Source organism: Capricornis sumatraensis, chromosome 18 (genome assembly GCF_032405125.1).
Source record: "Capricornis sumatraensis isolate serow.1 chromosome 18, serow.2, whole genome shotgun sequence".
Taxonomy (NCBI): Eukaryota; Metazoa; Chordata; class Mammalia; order Artiodactyla; family Bovidae; genus Capricornis; species Capricornis sumatraensis.
Window position 1 is genome coordinate 15986858 of NC_091086.1, and position 21959 is coordinate 16008816.

Genomic DNA, 21959 nt, shown 5'->3' on the forward strand with positions numbered 1-21959 from the left:
ATTCCGAGGGGCCAGAGCCCTGTGTGAATCCAGAACCTATCCCAGCCCTGTCTTCAGTGGCTTGAGGCCAGACCTGACTCCTAACCAGGCTGACTGGTTCTGTAAGAGCATCTGCTGAGCAAAGAGGGCCAATCCCATTCAGGCCCAGAAGATCTAGGTAGAAAGGGCCTTTGCTGGAAATGTGAAGTCAGCCATCTGGTTCTTTCCACCTGTACCCAAGCAAGGAGGCTACGAGATTGGCAAGGAGACATGTGTGAGGAAGCACGGTCCCTGGCTGAGATTCTGGCCCCAGAGGCTCTCCCAGACATGCCCAGGAAATCACAGGCACCACAGGCGTCACCAACACCAAAGACCAAGCTCTATGATGACGCCTGTGCGAAGGAAGAGACACAAGTGCAGTCTGAGAGACTCACAATCTTGGGGTTTTTTTCCCTGATGTTGCTTCAGGTGGAAGGGTAGAATGCACAGATTGCCAGAATGACTCTGTTAACACTGGAGTATATGCTTGTCTTGATCACATTGATCTTGTCTGCTCACTATACCCCAGCAACCTTGCTGGGGGTGGAGATCCAGATAGTCTGAGGTCTGTAAACAGTAAAGTCTCCTCTCCTGTATGGCCTTCAGTATCCCCATCCCCCAGCAGCAAAGGCCCTTAGACAGGGAGAGGCAGTGGAGATCAATTCACTTAGAGAAATGATCCTAAAAGACATTTAAATCGCCATTTGGCAGATGCAATTGCATCTCAAGCTGAAAGAAGGTGTCCTAGTTCTGACTCCTGAACTGAGTAGAAGTGGGATTTCAGCACGTTATTTCATCTCTCTGGGCCTTGGTACTCTCATCTTAGATGGGGAAAATGCCCGATGAATTCTCAGGTTTCTTCTCAATCCAGCCCGTTCTCATACCCTGCCCCCACCCTAGCCCCAGCTATGGTTTTGTGACTGTGGATTTTCACTGAAGCCCGAGGGTCCCACTCCAAGAGGCCAGTGCTTTCTACATTAGTAACCAAGTTTGCAAGGGGGAAAAATGATATTTTAAACAGCCTTAGGATAAACAGGGATGGCTATTAAACAAACATTACTCTCTATAGATTGGTACTGACATCTAGCCAAAAATGTTAATGGAAAAAAGGGATTTTTTAAAAAAACAATAAATTTCTTTCTCTTTAAAGGAAAATTGCTAAGGATGCAGAAGGAACTGAAGATGGTCAAAGACGAAGATGTGCATTTCAGTTTGGGTGTGAAGAGGGCCCCCTCCTTTCCCCACGGCCTTCAGCCCGTGGTTTCCCGAGGGAAGGCTCCCCCAGGACACCCCTTCCCGGAAGCTCTCCGGGGGCCGTTTTCCCAGTTCCGGTACGAGCCTCCTCCAGGAGAGCTAGACGGATTCCCAGGGGTCTTTGAAGGAGGAGGGTCTCGCAAACGCAAGAGCATGCCCACCAAGATGCCCTATAACCACCCCGCGGAAGAAGGGGCTCTCGCCCTGCACCCCGAGGAGAACAAGAACCCGGGGGCCCCGGACCTCCCCCTGCTCTTCCCGCCGCCGCCGCCACCGCGGCCCAAGTACGACTCGCGGATGATCGACCTGTGTAACGTGGGCTTCCAGTTCTACCGCAGCCTGGAGCACCTGGGCGGCAAGGCCGTCAAGCAGGAGCCCGTGAAGCCCAGCGCCGTGTGGCCTGCGCCCGCGGCCCCTCCGTTCCTGCCCGCGCCCTACCCCTACTACCCCAAGGTGGCCCCGGGCCTCGTGTTCCCCTTCTTCGTGCCCTCGGCCTCACCCTTCCCCTTCAGCCGGCACACCTTCCTGCCCAAGCGGCCGCCAGAGCCGCCGCTGCCCCGCAAAGCCGAGCCGCCCGAGAGCGAGGAGACCAAGCAGAAGGTGGAGCGGGTGGACGTGAACGTGCAGATCGACGACAGCTACTATGTGGACGTGGGCGGCGCGCAGAAGCGCTGGCAGTGCCCCACCTGCGAGAAGTCCTACACCTCCAAGTACAACCTGGTGACCCACATCCTGGGCCACAGCGGCATCAAGCCGCACGCGTGCAGCCGCTGCGGGAAGCTCTTCAAGCAGCTGAGCCACCTGCACACCCACATGCTGACGCACCAGGGCACCCGGCCTCACAAGTGCCAGGTGTGCCACAAGGCCTTCACGCAGACCAGCCACCTGAAGCGTCACATGATGCAGCACAGCGAGGTGAAGCCGCACAGCTGCCGCGTGTGCGGCCGCGGCTTCGCCTACCCCAGCGAGCTCAAGGCTCACGAGGCCAAGCACGCCAGCGGGCGGGAAAACATCTGCGTGGAGTGCGGCCTCGACTTCCCTACGCTGGCCCAGCTCAAGAGGCACCTCACCACGCACCGGGGCCCCATCCAGTACAACTGCTCCGAATGCGACAAGACCTTCCAGTACCCCAGCCAGCTGCAGAACCACATGATGAAGCACAAGGACATCCGGCCCTACATCTGCTCCGAGTGTGGCATGGAGTTCGTGCAGCCCCACCACCTCAAGCAGCACTCCCTCACCCACAAGGTACTGAGGGGCTCCCGGCCAGGGGCGGGGCTCCCGGCCAGGGGCAGGGCTGGCCCGTCTTTGGAGGAGAGGATCCAGCAGTCCTGCGTGGCTCCCCACCCCTAACACGTGTAGAGCCCTAATGTTCTTCCTCACCTTGAAATGGGAGAGAATGAGGAGCCCAGCCATCAAGCCCTTTCCCATCTAGACTTCTAGAGTCTCAGATGGGCCGAAAAGGAAATAATGCGGTTTGGAGAGGAGGGTGAGGAAAGATGAAGGACACATCACAGTGGGTCCTTGTGCTCTTGCTTCTTAGCCTCCCAGATTTCCTAAGATTTCATTTCTGAAAACTTCATCCAGGGCACTAGCATGAGTGTGTCGTTAGTCTCAACTACCCAAGACCAGCTTTGCACCTGGGATACACTAGTCAAGCCTTCTAGAAAACTCTGGAAAGTTCTCTTGGTCTTTTTCTGCTGAATCTGTGGCTACCTTTTGGCTTAGTTTCTCCTTTCAACTGCTTCATTTACAGGAGGCTCTGAGGGGAGCAGAGTCTTGGCCTGGGTCCAGCAGGGTCCGTGCTTCCCCCACTGAGTTTCTGCCTCTTGGTTGCAGTGCTCTGTGGTTTGCATTATAGGAGGCATGAGTGCATTCTTCTCTTCTGGGTTTGGTTTTCTCTTCCCCTGTCTCAGATCTTCAAGGAGAAATATAGGCCCACATGTCTGCCTTCAGCCTACTTTGCAACCAAAGCCCTAGAGTCACTCAGGATGAACTAAAACAAGTCCCCGGTGTGTCCCTGAAATCTACCCAGCTAAGCTAACTTAGGTCAGCTTTAAGCGTCCAAGAGGGGAAGTTTGCCCCACTGACCTCTACTCTGTCACCCTTGACTTCAAGTGGTTTTCTTGGCAGGAGAGACTTCTAGGGAGCCAGAGTCGCTAAAACATTCTTTCATTCTGAAAGGTCAGTGGAGGACTTTGCCCAGCCAAGATAATATTTCTGCTCTGGCTTTGCGGGTTTCATCTGATCGGTTAAGACCAAATAAGACAAAATGTGTAGCTGCCTTGGCTCTGCACAAACAGCTGCCCTGCAAAACGCTCCTTAGAAACCCCCAGAGAGGAGGTGCCTACCTAGTGCAGGAGCCATCAACAAAGAGCCTGAGCTGAGAGGCAGTGGCCAGAGGGACTGTGTGCTGATTTCAGGGATTCCTATATGTGTGGAAAAGGAATCCGATACATTGTAGAACGTATAAAACTTCTGTAAGATTGTTCCTATACTTGAATATATGATCTATATATATCATATATGATATGATATGATAAAGCAGATCTATATATAGTATAGATCATATAGATGACATCATATAGATGATATCCCATTATCATTTCAATCACAGCCAAGTATAGGAATCTTGAGAATAGAGATACTGAAGTAAATTTTAAAACTCAGTAAGAAAATAGTTTTTGTTAATAATTTTAAAATCACTGAGTATGCAACACATTTTAAAAATTCATCTTCTTAGGAGGATATTAAAATTTAGATCTCTCCATTAGCATAAATCCTTTCTCATCTGCAGTCACCTAGACTAGACAGTATTCCAGTTAGGAAGAGCCCAGCACTCCATTTGAGTGCTTCATCTAGAAAGGCTGAGGGACCCAACTAAGATTATGCAGTCAGTAAATGGCTAGGCAGGGACCCTAACTCCCACCCTTTAGTGCCAGGGGCTCACCAAAATTGAGGAGTGGTACTTTCTTGTGCCGTTCAGGTCAGTCGCTCAGTCGTGTCTGACTCTTTGTGACCCCATGAATTGTAGCATGCCAGGCCTCCCTGTCCATCACCAACTCCCAGAGTTCACTCAGACTCATGTCCATCAAGTCGGTGATGCCATCCAGCCATCTCATCCTTTGTCGCACCTTCTCCTCCTGCCCCCAATCCTTCCCAGCATCAGAGTCTTTTCCAATGAGTCAGCTCTTCACATGAGGTGGCCAGAGTATTGGAGTTTCAGCTTTAACATCATTCCTTCCAAAGAACACCCAGGACTGATCTCCTTTAGAATGGACTGGTTGGATCTCCTTGCAGTCCAAGGGACTCTCAAGAGTCTTCTCCAACACCACAGTTCAAAAGCATCAATTCTTTGGCGCTTAGCTTTCTTCACAGTCCAACTCTCACATCCATACATGACCACTGGAAAAATCATAGCCTTGACTAGATGGACCTTTGTTGGCAAAGTAATGTCTCTGCTTTTGAATATGCTATCTAGGTTGGTCATAACTTTTCTTCCAAGGAGTAAGTAAGCGTCTTTTGATTTCATGGCTGCAGTCACCATCTGCAGTGATTTTGGAGCCCCAAAAATAAAGTCTGACACTGTTTCAACTGTTTCCGCATCTATTTCCCATGAAGTGATGGGACCAGATGCCATGATCTTTGTTTTCTGAATGTACCATGTATTGAACATACTTTCTTGTACCATGTCCCAAATGAAAGAAATGGAAATATAGGCAGAGAGAACCTTAGAACAACACCCCGCCCTAGTCCCTATGAATGAATAACAGGCCGTATGGGTTTTATAAGGTACAGTTGTTAGCTAAAGACTTGTCTAAACCTGTAATAACCCTAGTTTTATTACCATGGATCTCTACATTTTCCTTCCCAAAAGTTATTCTGGGTCAAAATTTCTTCAGCAGCTGTTTAAGGGAAGCTCTGGTTGGCCAGGATTAGGTAATGTTCTACTCACGCCGTGAGTGAGTCCCTAGACATGCTTTCAGTTGAGGGCGTTGACGCTTAAGTATTCAAACACTTCTCCACAAACAGCATGGAAACTAGAAAATCTTCTTTCCTGTTTTCTAATCGAGAAAGCTATCCTCTGCCAAATTTCTCTGTCGGACAGAAGCTGGCTTGGAGGAGCTTCATAGTCAAATCACACCGAGGCCACCATGGCCTGTGGGAACCCAGGGTACCGTCTTAAGAGGTGATTATCAAGCTGTGATTTTTTTTTGAAGTGTGGATCTGATTGTGTTTGAATTTTCAAGTCCATTAATGAGAACTCAAGAGAACGTTGGTTTTCATACAGGAAATGGTATAAGTTCAGGAGGTTTTGTTTTTCATGATCATGAAAGCTGGGTTAGAGACTCAGTTTTAGCTAACATTCCGCAGTGCTCTCACCCAAATCCTATTAATCCGCGAGAGCTGTTACTGCAGAATTAACCCCAAGCAGGCAGCGGGAACAACAGAAGCAATAGCTGTCTTTTCCTCTAACCATCTGGCTAGTTGATGGTTTTCAGAAGAAAATAAAAGATTATGTAATCAACACTTTTTAAGAAAATAGTTATTTGACAAGGCTACAGCCATACTGTTTGGAACTCAACATCTGTCGCCAAGTTCTTGGTGGATTTATGTGTCAGAGAGAAAAGCAAAGACTGCTGTCCCGACGGCAGTCTGTACCTGCTCACCATGGTTCTTCTGAATCTTGGCTGCTTCCAGGGCGTGAAGGAGCACAAATGTGGGATCTGCGGGCGGGAGTTCACGCTGCTGGCCAACATGAAGAGACACGTGCTGATCCACACCAACATCCGCGCCTACCAGTGTCACCTCTGCTACAAGAGCTTTGTGCAGAAACAGACCCTCAAGGCACACATGATTGTCCACTCGGACGTGAAGCCCTTCAAATGCAAGGTGAGCGGTGGGCCTGAGGGATGCGGAGAGGAAGGGCTCAGCGCGTGTGCGTGGTCAATGCTGTTCGGCTCTTTGTGACCCTGTGCCCTGTAGCCCGTCAGGCTCCTCTGTCCGTGGAATTTTTCAGGCAAGAATACTGGAGCAGGTTGCCATTTCCTACTCCAGGGTATCTTCCTGACCCAGGGATCACACCTATATCTCCGGAGTCTCCTGCATTGGCAGGCGGATTCTTTACCCCTGAGCCACCTGGGAATCCCAGGAGAGCTCAGAGGGCTCTGCAGATGCGGGGGGAAGTCTCCTCAGAAGGGCCTCTGCGGCTCAGCGTACGTCTGCGGCCAGACCCAGGCCATCTGCTGTGTCTCCACCACAGCTGTGCTCAGCTGTGCCCCAGGAGTTGCCCTGCTTGTCTCCCTGTGTCAGTGTGCAGGGCCTGGAAGCAGCCAGTCCCGGGAGAGCTGAGGGTGGAAGGTCCATTTGGAGACTGAGGTCTTTACAGGATGAAGGTGATGTGGAGGGCTCCTGTTCTAGAAGGCAGCAACCAGGTGCAGCCCTCTTCCCCTGACAAGCCAGAGACAACACAGAGAAGTCAGAGAAGCTTCCCGCCCTGTCTGCTTCCCTTCCCCCACACTACCCCCACTCCCAGCCTCCTGACACTTGGACTGAGCAGTGTAATTTGAGGGCAGGTCTCTGGAGGGGACGAAAGAGATTTAAAGGTTAACCCCTCCCGTGACTTCGGAAATGCTTGCTTGGGCAGAGGAACAGCTGAAGTGCTTCTTGTTTATTCCTGAGTACCGTGGAGCATCTTTGTTACTGTTGCTGTGTCGCATTGGCTTGGTGGGGTTTTATTTCCTGCGCTGAGATAAAGTGTGGGCTGGAGACTGTCAAGTCTAAGGCACTGGCGGGTGCTGCTCAGAGCACTCGGGGTGTCCAGGCTGCCCCCTCTCCCCATGCTCTTCCCACTCCTCAGGAGGAGAAATCTCGCTTAGGGTCAGATAGTTTAGCTCAAGGAAGCTACCGACAAGTGACCCCACAGCCATGAAGGGAGGGTTGAGAGGGGAGCAGAGGGAAGTCACCGAGTTTAGATATCATTAGAGCCTTTCTGTTTGAAGCAGCTGTTCCTTCTGTCTGTGCTGCGCGTCTGACAGAGTCCCAGTGACATTCTCTGTCGATCCCTGTTTCTGGAGTAGGGTTCCCTGCTTCCAGGGGCTGTTGCTGCCTTCATCCCTCCGCAGTATGTCCCCCCACTTGAAGGAACCCCCTGTGAAGCTGACTTCTTTCCTGTGCTGGCCCCTCCTGGATGGGGTGAGAGGGGTCAGGAGCCAGAGCTTCCCTAGACCTGGTGGGCATTCTCCGGAGGTAGGGGAAGGAGGGGTCTCCCCCCAGCCCTTTTCCTGCCACCCACTTGTGTTTCCCCTGCTCTCCTTCAAGTTCTCAGTGGTTTGAAAGTCAGTTTATGTCCATCTGGAGTGATCTGAGCTGAAGGGGGAGGAAGCTGTATGCAGGATGATGTACGTAATTTGCAGGGCCTGGTACAAAGTGAAGATGGAGGCCCCTAGTTCAGATGTTATTCACAATTTCAAGATGACGAAAGCAGAGCATTACACCAGACCCAGCACCCTTCTGAATTCAGGGCCCTGATGATCACACGGGGCACGCACATGAAGCCAGGCCCAGCTGCACGAGCCTATGGATGCCACAGACCAGCTCTTCTGTCTCCCTGTAGACATGCCTTGGGTTTCCTTCCCACCTCACTTGAACCCTTCATTTTTTTTAGATTAAAAAATTTTTTTCTCTGCTCATGCCATGTAGTATGTGGGGTCTTAGTTTCCTGATCAGGGATGGAACCCCTAGACCCTGCATTAGAAGTGTGGAGTCTTAACCACTGGACCACCAGGGAACTCCCAAACCCTTCACTTTTCCCAGAGCTGTTCCCACCCTCCTGGGGTTTACTGTCTGCTACAGAAGAGGTGTGCCATGAGGGGCTCATTGCCCCTCTTCATTCCTTGTGTTGAGTTTACTCTTGAGCTTCAAGGACAGACTGTATTTGTATCTGCTGGTGGCAGAGCACACGAAGTTGTTGAAATATTGCATGGTTTGCAGTCCCCTAAAAATCCATGTTCATCCAGCCCAACCCCCTCCCGCTTTACCAATTCAGGGCCAGCTGTAGCGGTTAAACCAGGTAGCAAATGTCTCTGACATGGAGGGATATGATAAAGCAGAGCCAATTCAGGAAAAGGGCTTGCAGGCTGTGTGTGATTTGGGGGCACAGAGGCAGTTCTGTTTCTGTGCCTCAAGGGTGCAGAGGATCTTGGACCAAGAGTCCCTGAGAATTCAGAGGGTTCTCCCTGGTACCAGGGCACAGAAGGCTGGACTTGATGGGGCCAGTGATGCAGTGAGCCAGGCCTCCACTCACCCTGATAGTAGAGCGCCACGCATGCTTCACAGGGTTCCAGCTGGTCAACTGCAGAAACCCAATCGGACCTCTCCTTGATGGTGGATAAGGCTCCAGATATCTACTCCAGATATCTACATGATAAAATCCCATAAGAGAGGGGCTTGAAGTGTGAAGTGCCAGCTCCTATATGAAGCAGTAGAACTTTCCAGTGGGAGGTGGGCTTGGCCATCTGCAAAGGTCACTTCTTCCTGGTGAGCAGGTCCTCCAAGGAGATCACAGGAGGTTGGAGGCTGCCTGGAAGGGAGCGTCAGTCATTTAAGCAGAAAGGCCTGGATGTCAGTGTATGTTTGTCCAACTTAGGTGGCCCTTCTCTGTTCTTAGACATTTCTGATGCAAGATCAGGTGTCAGTCGCCTCATCTAGAGCACGCATCTCCCGACAAGGGCAGACGCACTGCCAGCCTCTCCCTCGCTCTGTCCGTGCCTCCCTGCCAAGCGCTTGGTGTCTTCAAACCTTCACTGTTTTTCATTTCAAAGGAATTTCAGAGCATGTCAGAATGTACAGATTATGTAATAAGGGCATGTCTGTGTGTTTATAAACTGGTTCCAGACACCACTATGGGATGGGCCATCTCCAGATGGTGTCCTGTGACTTTGCTTCTTATTCATGTCATGCTGGATTCTTGGAAAGCTGGTCCTGGGTGGGGTTTGTTCGGGTCTGGGAGTTGGGAGAGGAACAGAGAGCCATTTGCTCATTGCCATGCAAGTCACACCCCTCAGAGAGGAGCCGCTGGCTGGCTGCATGGTGATGCTGGAGAACAGGCCTGGACAACTAAACCTGACCTTTATCATGGGGAAGGGTATTTCCCTTTACGTGGCTGACATGGCTGGAAGAAAAGAGGCAGACCTTGCCCCCCCATACTCCAAGAGTTGGCTCTTAACCTGTTGTTGCTCAGTCACTCGGTCATGTGTGACTCTGCGACCCCATAGACTGTAGCACACCAGGCTCCTCTGTCCATGGGATTTCCCAGGAGAGAATGCTGGAGTGGGTTGCCATGCTTTCCTCCAGAGGATCTCCCCGACCCAGGGATCGAACCTATATCTCCTGCTTTGGAAGGCGGATTCTTTACCACTGAGCCACCTGGGAAAGCCCTGACTCCATCTCCTTTACCCCAAAACTTGAAAAAAAGTTGCAGGGAAGAGTCTTTAAGTAACAGATTCTTATTTCCTGGGATTCTTACCAATAAAAATCCTTCCTAACATCAATCCTTCCTACTGTGGTCACATGAACTGATTCTCCCTGGCTCTGGCTCAGTGGAAACAGCTGTCCACAGCAAGCAGAAACATTCGTTCACTGCAGGATTAAGCATTAACAATAGGATGGAAAATTGGAGGAGAGGAAAGGTTTCCATTTAGTTTCTTTTTTTTTTCTTCTTATGAAAAGTTACTGCCCTTCTGGGTTCTTTTGCTGTTGGCTCGACTTCTGGACTCCTTGCTTCTTGGAGCCAGCTGGAGCTTCTCCAGAGACCTGCGCCTGTAGACTTAAGCCATGTTTCAGAAATATGCTTCCCAGATTCTGCGTAAGCACGAAGGGCTTGATTTGGATGCTGTCCTTATAGCGGCCACGCTCCATAATAGCAAAGAACCAGCTGCCGTCTTTGGGAAACCTGTCCAGGAAAAGCAGTCATCCAGAATTTCCGGGACAAATTCTCCTTTGAGATGGGTGAAGCCGGGAGCTGCCTATGTTATGAATCACCAGGTCATCTGCAGCCTGCCTGAAGCAGAGGGCTGAAGGCTGAGGGAAGAACAGATAGAAAAGGATGAGGTCTCCCTGAAAAGCGTCCCTACTGCCTCTGCCAACTTGGCTCCATCTCCCCCTCAAGCTCTCAGATGCTCCAACCCAGAGGGGATTTGCAGGCACCTGGTGATTGGGATCAGGGTTCTCAGGCTGGCATTGAGGGGGTTAAGGCAGTGACCAGATAGCAGCCTTTTGGCAGCAAAGCCCTCCTCAGCAGAAGGAAGGATATAGCTGTATGAACTGCCTGCTTAACAATGCCTCGCATGTCCCCAGGGGCCCGCCTGCAAATAGATTTCATCTTGCTTTCTCTTGTACTTTTCAAAGCTTCCTGTTTTCTCACGGTCCTTTTGGACAGTTTACAGTCTCTCTCTCCCTCCCTCCCTCTCTCTCCCTTTGAGGAAAGGAACACCCTTCTTATTAAAAGAGAGAGAGAGAGAAGGATGTAAGGGAAGGGCAGCTTAACGGAGGCCATTCTCCGGGGCTGCAGGCTGCGGCTCTTTGACCTTTCCTCTCAGAGCAGGGAAACAGGCTTCCTGGAGCATCGCAGTCTCAGCTGTGTGCCTCTGCGTGTCTGGTGGGCCTCTGGCGACCAGCCCAGTGGCTGCCCGCTGCCATCGCCCTGCCGCTGTGCGCAGTGGCTTCTCTGGGACTCCGGCTGTCAGCACTGTCACTGGGACTCGCGGGAAGTTGCCTGGACCAAGGAGCGACTGGGCGCCAGGAGGCGGAGTTAGGAGCTTCTATGCAGAGAGGGGACAGGGCACCTGCCCGCTGTTTAAAGGGCTGATGGAGGGTCAGAGAGCCAGGTGATAGGCTCCCCAGAGCCTGCAATCTAGGGTGAACCTTCTCTCTCTATCCACATTTTCCCAGGGGTGCGTGAGCCACACCTGCTTCCATTTCTGTGATGCCTCAAGTAACTGGCAGGTGTTTACTCGAAGGATTCTTCGCTTGTTCTTCCTTAGCGTGCCTTCCACATAATTTGGTTTACCCTCATCCTCAAAGAACTTACCCATTTCTGGAATGTGACGTGTGTGTGATAGTGGCAGTAATGACCTATTTATCGAGCACTTACAGTTTGCTCAGCCCTTTGCCTGGACCAGAAACTCACATGGGAAACTGTGATTACCGTGGGCATTTTACAGAAGAAAAAATGAAGCAAGTTCTGTATTGCTCTGGGGTTTCACCATTGTCTCTCTGCTCTGCCATCTCAAAGTCTAATGATCCATGCAACCCATTTTTAAAGGACAATTCAAGACATTTGTCCCAACTGTCAATTACACTTTGATATCCCCTTCCCTTTTTAAAAGTAGGTTTAAAGGTGGGTATAGGTGGAAAAGCTGATATTTAATGTCAGAGGCACACTAGTACTGCTCATTAGAGCAACGGAGAGTTAAGGAGGGCTGGACTGGTTGAGATGACCACCTGCGAGATGAAATATGACTCCTCATCACTCCAGCAGCTTCTGCATCAACACCTATCCTGGCTTTAATTTCCACAGACCTTGGCAGGAGGCGATTCAGCAAGTGTTGACTTGGGCAGGCTCTGCACCTCATGTCTCGTGATTTAAGGGGGCTGCGTAGATGACTGCTTTGCCAGGAGAAGCTAGAATTTTGATGCTCCCCCACAGCCCTTCTCCCTTTCCACCCAGCTCCTCTCCTCCACTACAGTGATTCTGCTTAGAGCTCACACCAAACCCCACCTGAAGGCACCATCTTTAATTGCCCCAATCCTTTTTCTCTGGCCTCTCTTCACTAATGGTGACTGAAAGCCCTCTCCAACTTTCACAGACAGAGAAAATCTCCATACATTTGTGTGTTGTCATGTGAGGACGATCCTCTAAGAAGGATGACAAGGCCAGGTGTTCTGGATAAGAACCCAAGGGCTCCGTGGAAGGGCCAGAGGCTGAGAGGAAGAAGCTGAGTACCTACCACTGAGATGTGAATGGTGTCTGGGTACTTCAGGTCCTGAGTTAATTGCTTCTATCTTTCTGCCACTGAGGATTTTGGTTTGCAAACTAGTGTGAATAGCTTTAGAGGGAAAGAGTTGGTGATGGCTGCTTTGTGGAACTTTTGCATGAGGAAGTCATATTTTCCCTGACTTGGTTGTTTATTTCCTAACCATACACTTAGACATTCATTAAATGTTATTATATATGTAGCCTTGTGCTGAATACTGGTGTTGGCCACACAGAGAAGAAGGTGGCTACATTTCTGAATACTACCTGGGACACTTTTAGTGTCCTCAGAATTTTCAGGGCTAACACATTATTTCTTATCCCTGGGAAAGCTCTCTATTGGCTACCAATCGGCTGTCATAAACCATAAAAAATGGTATATTAAAAATATGAAAATTTTATAAACCATGGTGTATAAATATTAAGTTTTATCAACAACAACAAAATTAGTCTCCTTTACCAATCACACATAAGAATGTAAAGCTGATCACTCACGTCCCACAGTGGATCTTCTTCCCTGAGGCTATAAACCTTGACTTCAGAAGACAATCAGTTCAGTTCAGTCACTCAGTCATGTCCAACTCTTTGTAACCCCGTGAACCGCAGCACGCCAGGCCTCTCTGTCCATCACGAACTCCTGGAGTTTACCCAAACTCATGTCCATTGAGTTGGTGATGCCATCCAACCATCTTATCTTCTGTCGTCCCCTTCTCCTCCTGCCCTCAATCTTTCCCAGAATCAGGGTCTTTTCAAATGAGTCAGCTGTTCACAAAGTATTGGAGTTTCAGCTTCAACATCAGTCCTTCCAATGAACACCAAGGACTGATCTTTAGGATAGACTGGTTGGGTCTCCTTGCAATCCAAGGGACTCTCAAGAGTCTTCTCCAATACCACAGTTCAAAAGCATCAATTCTTCGGCGCTCAACTTTCTTCACAGTCCAACTCTCACATCCATACATGACCACTGGAAAAATCATAGCCTTGACTAGACAGACCTTTGTTGACAAAGTAATGTCTCTGCTTTTGAATATGCTATCTAGGTTGGTCATAACTTTCCTTCCAAGGAGTAAGCTACTTTTAATTTCATGGCTGCAATCACCATCTGCAGTGATTTTGGAGCCCCCCAAAATAAAGTCTGACACTGTTCCCACTGTTTCTCCATCTATTTCCCATGAAGTGATGGGACTGGATGCCATGATCTTAGTTTTCTGAATGTTGAGGTTTAAGCCAACATTTTCACTCTCCTCTTTCACTTTCTTCAAGAAGCTCTTTAGTTCTTCTTCACTTTCTGCCATAAGGGTGGTGTCATCTGCATATCTGAGGTTACTGATGTTTCTCCCGGCAATCTTGATTCCAGCTTGTGCTTCATCCATCCCAGCATTTCTCATGATGTACTCTGCATATAAGTTAAATAAGCAGGGTGACAATATGTGCCTGGATGGACTCCTTTTCCTATTTGGAACCAGTCTGTTGTTCCATGTCCAGTTCTAACTGTTGCTTCCTGACCTGCATATAGGTTTCTCAAGAGGCAGGTCAGGTGGTCTGGTATTCCCATCTCTTTCAGAATTTTCCATGGTTTATTGTGATCCACACAGTCAAAGGCTTTGGCATAGTCAATAAAGCAGAAATAGATGTTTTTCTGGAACTCTCTTGCTTTTTTGATGATCGGAGACAATATGATGAAACATCCTATTGTCCCCATGTACCACTAAAATGACCCAGAAAGTTCAGAACTGAATGAATTGATCTAGAAAAACATGAGAATAGAAAATATGCCCTCAGCTATGATGATCATAAAAGGTTGCTTGTCCAAAACTGAGGAAGAATCTGGAAAATCCCTGGCAGTAGCCCTCATGCTGTGTGCACACCTGTGTGTGTTGGGTGGAGGTGGGCTCTCACATGAGGGGCGAAGGGGCCGTGGCCGCTGGCAGGTGAATTGCCGCAGAGTCACAGCAGCTGCAGTAGCAGTAAGCTGTGGGTCACCATCACAATAGTAGTGGCTCCCTTGTCTGTAGTGTTAAGGTGGGTGAAATGTCTGAAGATGATGAAGAGACCGTTCTTGTGCCACAACAGAAACAAAAGGCACTCCACACAGTCTTCAAGGTTAGGTTCAAATTTTGTCTCCTTTATAAAACCTTTTCAGACCGTTCCAGCTTCTGATACCTCAGCAACCAGAGATGATAACTAAAAGTGGCATATCAGCCTCCATGAAGCTATTGAAGGCAGAAGGCACCCATTTATCCCTTCAGTTCTCTCTCTCTGTCTTGCGTATAACACCACCAGACCCACCCTGGCTTGGCCAAGTGCAGTAGCTTAACTGATCTTCCAGACCCTAGCTCCTCTCATCGGCATCTCTTGTGCTTATCTCCCCATGGCTCTTGCTCTCTTCAGATCTGGCTAATGCGCCTCACCCCTTCGCTCACTCAGCAGAGGCTTACTAAGGACCTACCATGTGTCAAGCCTGGTGCTAGGCAGGGATTATAACAAAAAGGCAGGCAGAGCCTTTAGAGATGCCTCTGTCTCATGAAGGGCTGTTCAGCTCAGCAGCGTCAACAGCAGCATTGTTCCCAACAGTCAGGAACTATCCTGTGAACCAAATGAGAGACATCTTTTCTAAAATGACCCATGACTGGAAATACCTAGTGTAGAATCTCTAGATACGTTTTTCTTCTTAGCCAGGGCAGAGAACTGAATAAACTAAGCTTATAAAGAGACCGCTATCAGAACTTTCACATGTGAGCAAAATTGAGCCACAGGCTGATATATCTTTATGAACTGTCTCTGTTGAGGATAAAAAGAAAGCAAGTATGCATACTTTTCCTTAAATTAGACCCACTCTCTCAGCATCTCCCCTCTTGGGTCACCTTTTCCAGACGAATGTGGTGAGGATGCTCTGAATACTGGGTGTGGGGCACCAGCATGCTGCATTCATTCTTGCTAGTTAGGAAGTGAAAAGGGGAAAAGCACTTAAAACCCCCAAATGTGAATCATTTAAAAATATAGAACCAGCCATTCATTGCCCATGCATAGATTATCTGTGAAAAACCTGCAGTCCCAGGATGGCTTCCTCTTACTGCCCAGCATTCTGTTAGTCTGAGTGCCCGAGGTGACAGCTGATGGCCAGCTCAGCTCTCACTGCCACGGCCACCTGAAGACAATATGGTCTGCATTAATAAAAGTTCCACCCAGAGTCTCCTCACTGGCGCCAACACCATATCTCAGTGAGAAAGGAAAACTGGCGTCTGCTTCAGCGGACACTGCGCTCCACGCCCTCTCTTGCAGGCCCCGCTCACTCTGTTTCTCTACCCTCTGCTGTGGGCCTCGGAGGGTGGGAAGGGAGGAGGGAAGGAGAGTGTTCCTCCCGTGAACCTGGAGTCCCAGCACAGACACAGAGTCCTTCTTGGCATTCCTCACAGCACAGCCAAGCAAGGGCTGAGCTTCCAGACCGCACTCTGGTGAAGCCTGGGGACAAGAGAAGCAAGGAGAGCACGCACAACAGCTGCTCCTATCTCCCACCCTCAGCATCTGCATGTCCTGCCTTCAAACAGGCAGTTCTGCTGTTCCCATGGGAGCTAGGGAACCAGTGGTGTGGTCCATCATATGTTTGCAATTTGGTGGAAATAGGAATGAGAAGAAAAGAAGTGAGTAAAATAGGTTCGCTTTTGTATACCTAGGATGATATTTTCAGTGCTTCAAATCTCTGCCCAGAGAAAGGACACAGTCTTTCCTTTTTACACTGTTCCTTTTAACTTGCTACAGTTAGCAAATTAAAAAAATTAGAGAAGCATTGTTGATACAGTCTAACGGAAGAGGAGTTGTGTTGGGGAAACTGTGATACATGGTGACTGATGATATGGTCACTGGTGTCCAAGGACCTGAGTTCATTATCCTACCTCCAGCACCCATAAGCTGTGTGTGCCTTGGCCAACCTTTCATCTTAACTCCTCAGTTTGTGCATCCAAATAGTCCGTGGCAGACTTGGGATAGCACTTTCCATATTGTAAATACTCCATAAATACTAACCAAGTCATCATATCCTTATCATTACAATGAAGCATACTTTGAGCAATTGCTTTTCAGTGAAGATTTTCTCCTTTTCGAAAGGCTGTGTTCAAAAGAAGCTTCCTAGCTTTGCAGTTTTTACCTTGAGTTTAAAAATCCCTGTAACAACAGGAATAAAATCTCATGAATCCATCCCTCCCTGCTCCACCTCTGAGCCTGGGCTCAAGGCAGCCACTCCCTGACTTCCTTGGGGACACTTTATTTGGAGGCAGTTTAAAAATGCCAAGATTCAAACAAAGTAGCAGCTCGTCCATCCTCACCCAGGCCTGAGTGTGGTCATCTGGGCAAGGGTCCCAGCCGCGAGTAAGCTGTGTTCTCCTCGTCACTGTCTCGACAGCTCTGCGGGAAGGAGTTCAACCGGATGCACAACCTCATGGGCCACATGCACCTGCACTCTGACAGCAAACCCTTCAAGTGCCTCTACTGCCCCAGCAAGTTCACCCTGAAGGGGAACCTGACACGCCACATGAAAGTGAAGCACGGGGTCCTGGAGCGGGGCCTCCATTCTCAAGGTAACCGCCCTTCCAGGAACCCCACGGGGGCCGGGCCCAGCGGGCAATGAAATGAGAGCTGAGCTTGTCTTTAGGGAGCTCTACTCTGGGGGGTTATTCCTACATTCAAAAAAGGGAGCATCGTCTTCAAGACCACAGCAGAGTAGCAGGAGCAGGCTGGCAACATAACTATAGCAAACACAGAGTGAGTATTTGGAGGTTGTGAGTGAAAGTGACGGAGGTTAGAGCATCATAACGGTGTGGGTCGGCACCGCTCTACAGTCTGTGTCCCGGGCCCTGCAGCAAGAGCTCTGTCTCTCTGAATATTTATAGTAACTCCAGGCTGGAGGAACTTCTGTTATCCCCATATTACAGATGGGGAAGGTGCGGCTCTGAAATCTTACCTGACTCAGCTGAAAAGTGGCTGACTGAGAATTTGAACGCAGACCTTTCTGACTCTAAAGCCATACTGTATCCTCTTTATCGCACTGCTGTTAAGGAGCAGGCCTGCAAGTTCTGCTGATAGCTGGTGTGTCTAGTCTAGGTCTAGGTCTAACAGGATGGCAGGCTAGGTCTCATCCACCTGCTCACAATCAGAAACTCACGAGGACAGTTTTCCTGCTTGGAAGGGCCGGTTGGCCACAGGCTGAGCAGGGGCTTCTGTCTCCCCCAGTGAGTCTTAACTGAATTGATGGAAGGTTCCTGCCTCCTGTTATCTTCTCAGTCCCTTTCTTTGCAGGAAAGAGTTAATTTCCAGAAGTACTGAATTCAGTAGGTTGTCCTTCAGTAAACGGGCTGTAAATGCTCTCTGTCCAGTGTGGTATGCTCCATGCCCTGGCAGATGCAAGGGGAACTGAATTGCCTTTGTTCGCCCTCTGGGAGGTCTGTGTGCGGAGAGAAGACACACATATATGTAACTTGCAGTAGCATGTTAACTGGGCTGATGATCCAAGCACAAGGCAATGCACTTAGATGTTATTGCTTGTCCCCAGTATCCCACAAAGTAGACTGTGTTATTCTCATTTTACGTAAGAGGAGACCATGGCCAGGAGGTCTTATAGAAACTGCTCAAGGTCAAACGGCAAGTTGAACGCAGAATTGAGATTCTAACTCAGGAATTTCTGGCTCAAGCCAGTGCTTGCTGCACTGGGTAAAAACATGGGTGGTTTGTTCATATTTGCTGCTTCTCCCCACCCTTTACAAAAGATGTGGTCAGCTAGGCACCCATATTCATAAGTCTAATGCATGCACGCACACGCAGCATGAAGCAAAATGATTGTAGCTTTCAGATTTCTGAGACGCCCACTGAGTTTATGATGACTCCTGGGTGACAGGAAATTGATCATCCTAAAACAAGGCCTGGAGTTTGTATAAAAGCCCTGAAAAAATGCTCGTTAAAAACAAAAGCATTTTTTTCCCTTGAGGATGTTCTTTTCCTGAATTATTCTTTGCATCCAGCTATTCTGGATTTTTCCAGAATTAGGTGAAGTTTGCTCAGCCACCACAGCTGGAGACATAGAAGGCAATGAGGAGACAGCGCTCCATCTGACAATCTGACTCGGTCACCAGAACTTACCCCACGTGGATGCTCATATCCTAACAGGCACCTAAAGACTGTCATTCTTCTGGAAAAATCAAGAGCATCACTGTATTATCAGAGAGTTGCTTTGAAAGTTTGTAACAGACTTCCGACAATGTTAATGCTTTCATCTACAAAAGGTTTTGGCATTTCTTCACTCTAGTTTTTGAAATAGCTCAAGAATCATGACCCAGATTAAAAAGATCCTCCCTCTGTCCCTGACAAGATTAAAGCTACAGATAGCTTCATCGCCTGACAACACGGTAAAGTGGGCAGCACTGGAGATCGGCCTCCTTGGTGCGTCCCCACCTCAGCAGCCTGCTTCTCCCTGGGCACCAGGGTCTGGCCACCCCCAGGCCCTCCCTGCTCTCCTCCTCCGCAGTCATCCCCACCCGTCCCTCCAGGCCTGACCGCTGGCCCACCACGGACGGGTCGCGCCTCCCAAGTGTCTGCTGGCTGCTGAAAGCCCATCGCTGCAAGTGAGGCCCGCCTACCTCCCCGTGTCCAGTAGCAGGGACACCTGTGGTTGGGCAGGGGGCTTCGAACGCCTCTGCCCTTCCAGCTTTGTCTGTGCTTGGGGAGCCCTGGCCCCAAATGCAATATGTTTTTTTTTTTTCCACAATGAAAATATCTTTGTTATTTTTTCCTTATGGTAAAATATGTGTTCACTGTTAAAAGTAAAAAGAAATATATTCGAAGAGAAAAGAAAAATGTAAAACTCACCTCATAGTTACCCATTTTTGAGATTTTGACATATATCCTTCCAGACACTTTTTGATAGATAAAATAGAGTCTACACAATAAATATATATTTTTTTACTTAAAGTATATAGAGAATACCTTTTATGAGCACTAAGAGGTATCAACATATTATACACATAGAAATACCTTCTACACACAGAATACCTTGACTGTTCTTTATGGTCTGAGACACCAGGGAAGCCCCATGGAGGTACTACTATTTATGTAAACACACCTCTGTCCTTAAATGGATACGTTGTTTTCACCCATCCTTATACAGTTTTTGCATCTGCCAGACTATTTTCATAGTTTAAGTTTTCAGTCGTGTGATTGGCTAAGTTAAAGGTGTGCTTATTTTTAAAGTTTTTCGTGCACGTTGCCACTGTCCCCTGAAAGGAGTCACACGGATGTAGATTCCAGCTGTGACAAGGCCCGTCTCTCTACAGCCTTCTGGGGATTTATCTAGTTTTAAAATGCAAAATCAAGTTATGCTAACCAGCCCTGGGTTCCACCCAACGACCCCTTTGGCGGCCTGAACGTGCCTTTGCTCCTGGCAGGTTTTGGAAGGGGGAGAATTGCGCTGGTGCCGACCGCGGGGGCCCTGCGGAGCCTGGAGCAGGAGGAGCCCTTCGATCTGTCCCAGAAGCGCCAGGCCAAGGGGCCAGCCTTCCAGTCGGACGGGGAGAGCGTCCGGGGCAGCTCCTGCCACGAGGAGGAGGACGAAGACAACTGCTACGAGGTGGAGCCGGACAGCCCGGGCCCCGGGCCCCGCGGCCCGCCGCTCTGCGCGCCGCAGGACCTGTCTGCCAAGCCGGAGCCGGGCCCTGGGGAGGAGGCGCCCGCCGAGGAGGCCTCGCCTCCGGGGACCCGCCCGCTGAAGAGCCGCGACAGCCTGGGGCCCGAGGGCGGCCCCGAGCGAGAGTTCGCCCGCAGAGACGAGCGGCCTGGCCTCCGGGTCCTGCCGAGCACCCGGAGGGACCCAGCCTTTTCTGATTACTTGTACTTCAAGCACAGAGATGAACGTTTAAAAGAATTACTGGAGAGGAAAATGGAAAAACAAGCAGTGCTTTTGGGGATCTAAGTGGACGGTTTAAGAATTACACTTGGAAAATGAGAGCTAGGCAGTGCAGATACAGCCTTCCGCATGAGCTCTCATTTGCTGGAGACGAGAAGGGCATGAATCTTGACAAAGGGCGCAGACTTAGATGAGCAGAGAAGCAAATGCTTCTCAGATCTTGCATTTGGGCCCTTGATTTTTAACACACATGGAGGGCCTTCTTCAATGTTGTTTCATGGATCTCCAGTACAATTAACTGTACATACTGTTCTAGACATCTAATTGTAAGCTGATGCTGAGGTGCTTTTAGAAACTCTATTTTCCATTGACTAACATGGTAAATTTCTTTCTAGTTGCAAAAATATGGTGCTTGACATGTTACTTTATTAATAACTCTTTAGTTGAATTTGTAAAGGTTATATTTTTCCAGATAGATGAAAATAGTAGTAGTGGTATATATTTTTTAAATCATTTTATTAAATAATAAAAAAATATCAGAAATGACAGGAGGGTGAGTTTTTAAAGAGGATGTTCTGGAGTAGTTGCTGCAGATATAAGATAAAATTTCAAGAGAGTGTGATTAATTTTCGTTAAGGAAAAACCAGCAGTGCTTTGATTCCTGCCTGGGTCTGCCTTGTTCAGCTCCCGCTGCCTTCATCAGATGTGGCACAGGAGCGTATTTTCTGATGGCCCAGCAGTGCTCAGCGTCTGCAGGCTAACCCTGAGTCCTGAGCAGGGCTCCCTCCTGGAGACCTTGCTCCAAGGCCTCACACCCTGTAAAGCAGCTGCAGGAAGAGCTGGCACCCTGTGAGCAGTGGATTTCTCGTCAGTGCTGGAGCTGCAGGGTTGGGGGAGGAATTCTCCCCAAAATTTCAGCTGTAACTTAGAGTATTGGAATAACCATTGCTAGGAAAGCAGTTGCGGGGCTGTGTTCTCAGTGCTGCCTGCACATTAGAATCATCTCAGGAGTAGTAGTGTTACCTGCTCAGTCGTGTCCAGCTCTTTGCAACCCCACGGACTGTAGCCAGCCAAGCTCCTCTGTCCCTGGGATTCCCCAGGCAAGAATACTGGGGTGGGTTGCCATTTTCTTCTCCAGGAATCAAACCCGGGTCTCCTGCATTGCAGGCGTATTCTTTACCATCTGAGCTATAGGGAAGTCCCAGAATCATCTCAGGGAGCCTTTAAAAAAAATACTAATGCTGGGGCCTGAGCCCCTGAGGCCCTGATTTAATTGGTCTAGAGTGGAGCTCTGGCATTGGTTATTTTCCAAATTGCCCCAGATGACTCTTACGTGTAGCGAGAGTTGAGAAAGATCGACTAGGATAAAACAGTGGCTCCCAAGACCCCCCTCACAAGGATTCCATCAATATTTCTGCTTCTGGCTTTACTCATTAAGATAGAAAGCAGGACACCTTGAGATCACTCTGCTGACTTAGGCCTTCTTACCTGTTCTGTCAGAGCCTCACGAGAGGAGACACACACACACACGCTGTATAAACACACAGGTTTTTTTTAATAGGAGATGATGCCTCTGATGTTTATGATCACTTAATATGTTTAAAAATACATAGTCAGCCTACAGTGGCTAATTATTTCTTCCTAGATTTGTGAATCATGATTCCAGTGAGTGGTGGTGACTGTGAAGTGTGGTTTGAGCCCAGCAGATGGGCTTTCCTTAGGCACTGGATTCTGACAAATAAAGCAGTGCTGACAAGATGTCAC

At 49.1% G+C, this 21959-nt stretch overlaps 1 protein-coding gene across 1 annotated transcript; it reads left to right on the plus strand.

Moving 5' to 3' along the window:
* Positions 1-1182: 1182 nt before the first annotated feature.
* Positions 1183-20261, plus strand: ZNF366 (zinc finger protein 366). The gene is made up of 4 exons (XM_068990790.1): positions 1183-2520; positions 5974-6165; positions 16707-16881; positions 19738-20261. The coding sequence occupies exons 1-4, from the start codon at positions 1183-1185 to the stop codon at positions 20259-20261; spliced, it is 2229 nt and encodes a 742-aa protein (XP_068846891.1).
* Positions 20262-21959: the final 1698 nt, after the last annotated feature.

What these genes read in the sequence shown, in the direction of transcription:
- ZNF366 (XM_068990790.1), top strand. Translation starts at nt 1,183, where the DNA reads ATGCAGAAGGAACTGAAGATGGTCAAAGACGAAGATGTGCATTTCAGT. An exon ending in AGCACTCCCTCACCCACAAG is followed by an intron (nt 2,521 to 5,973) that starts GTACTGAGGGGC and finishes GGCTGCTTCCAG; the next exon opens with GGCGTGAAGGAGCACAAATG. An exon ending in TGAAGCCCTTCAAATGCAAG is followed by an intron (nt 6,166 to 16,706) that starts GTGAGCGGTGGG and finishes CTGTCTCGACAG; the next exon opens with CTCTGCGGGAAGGAGTTCAA.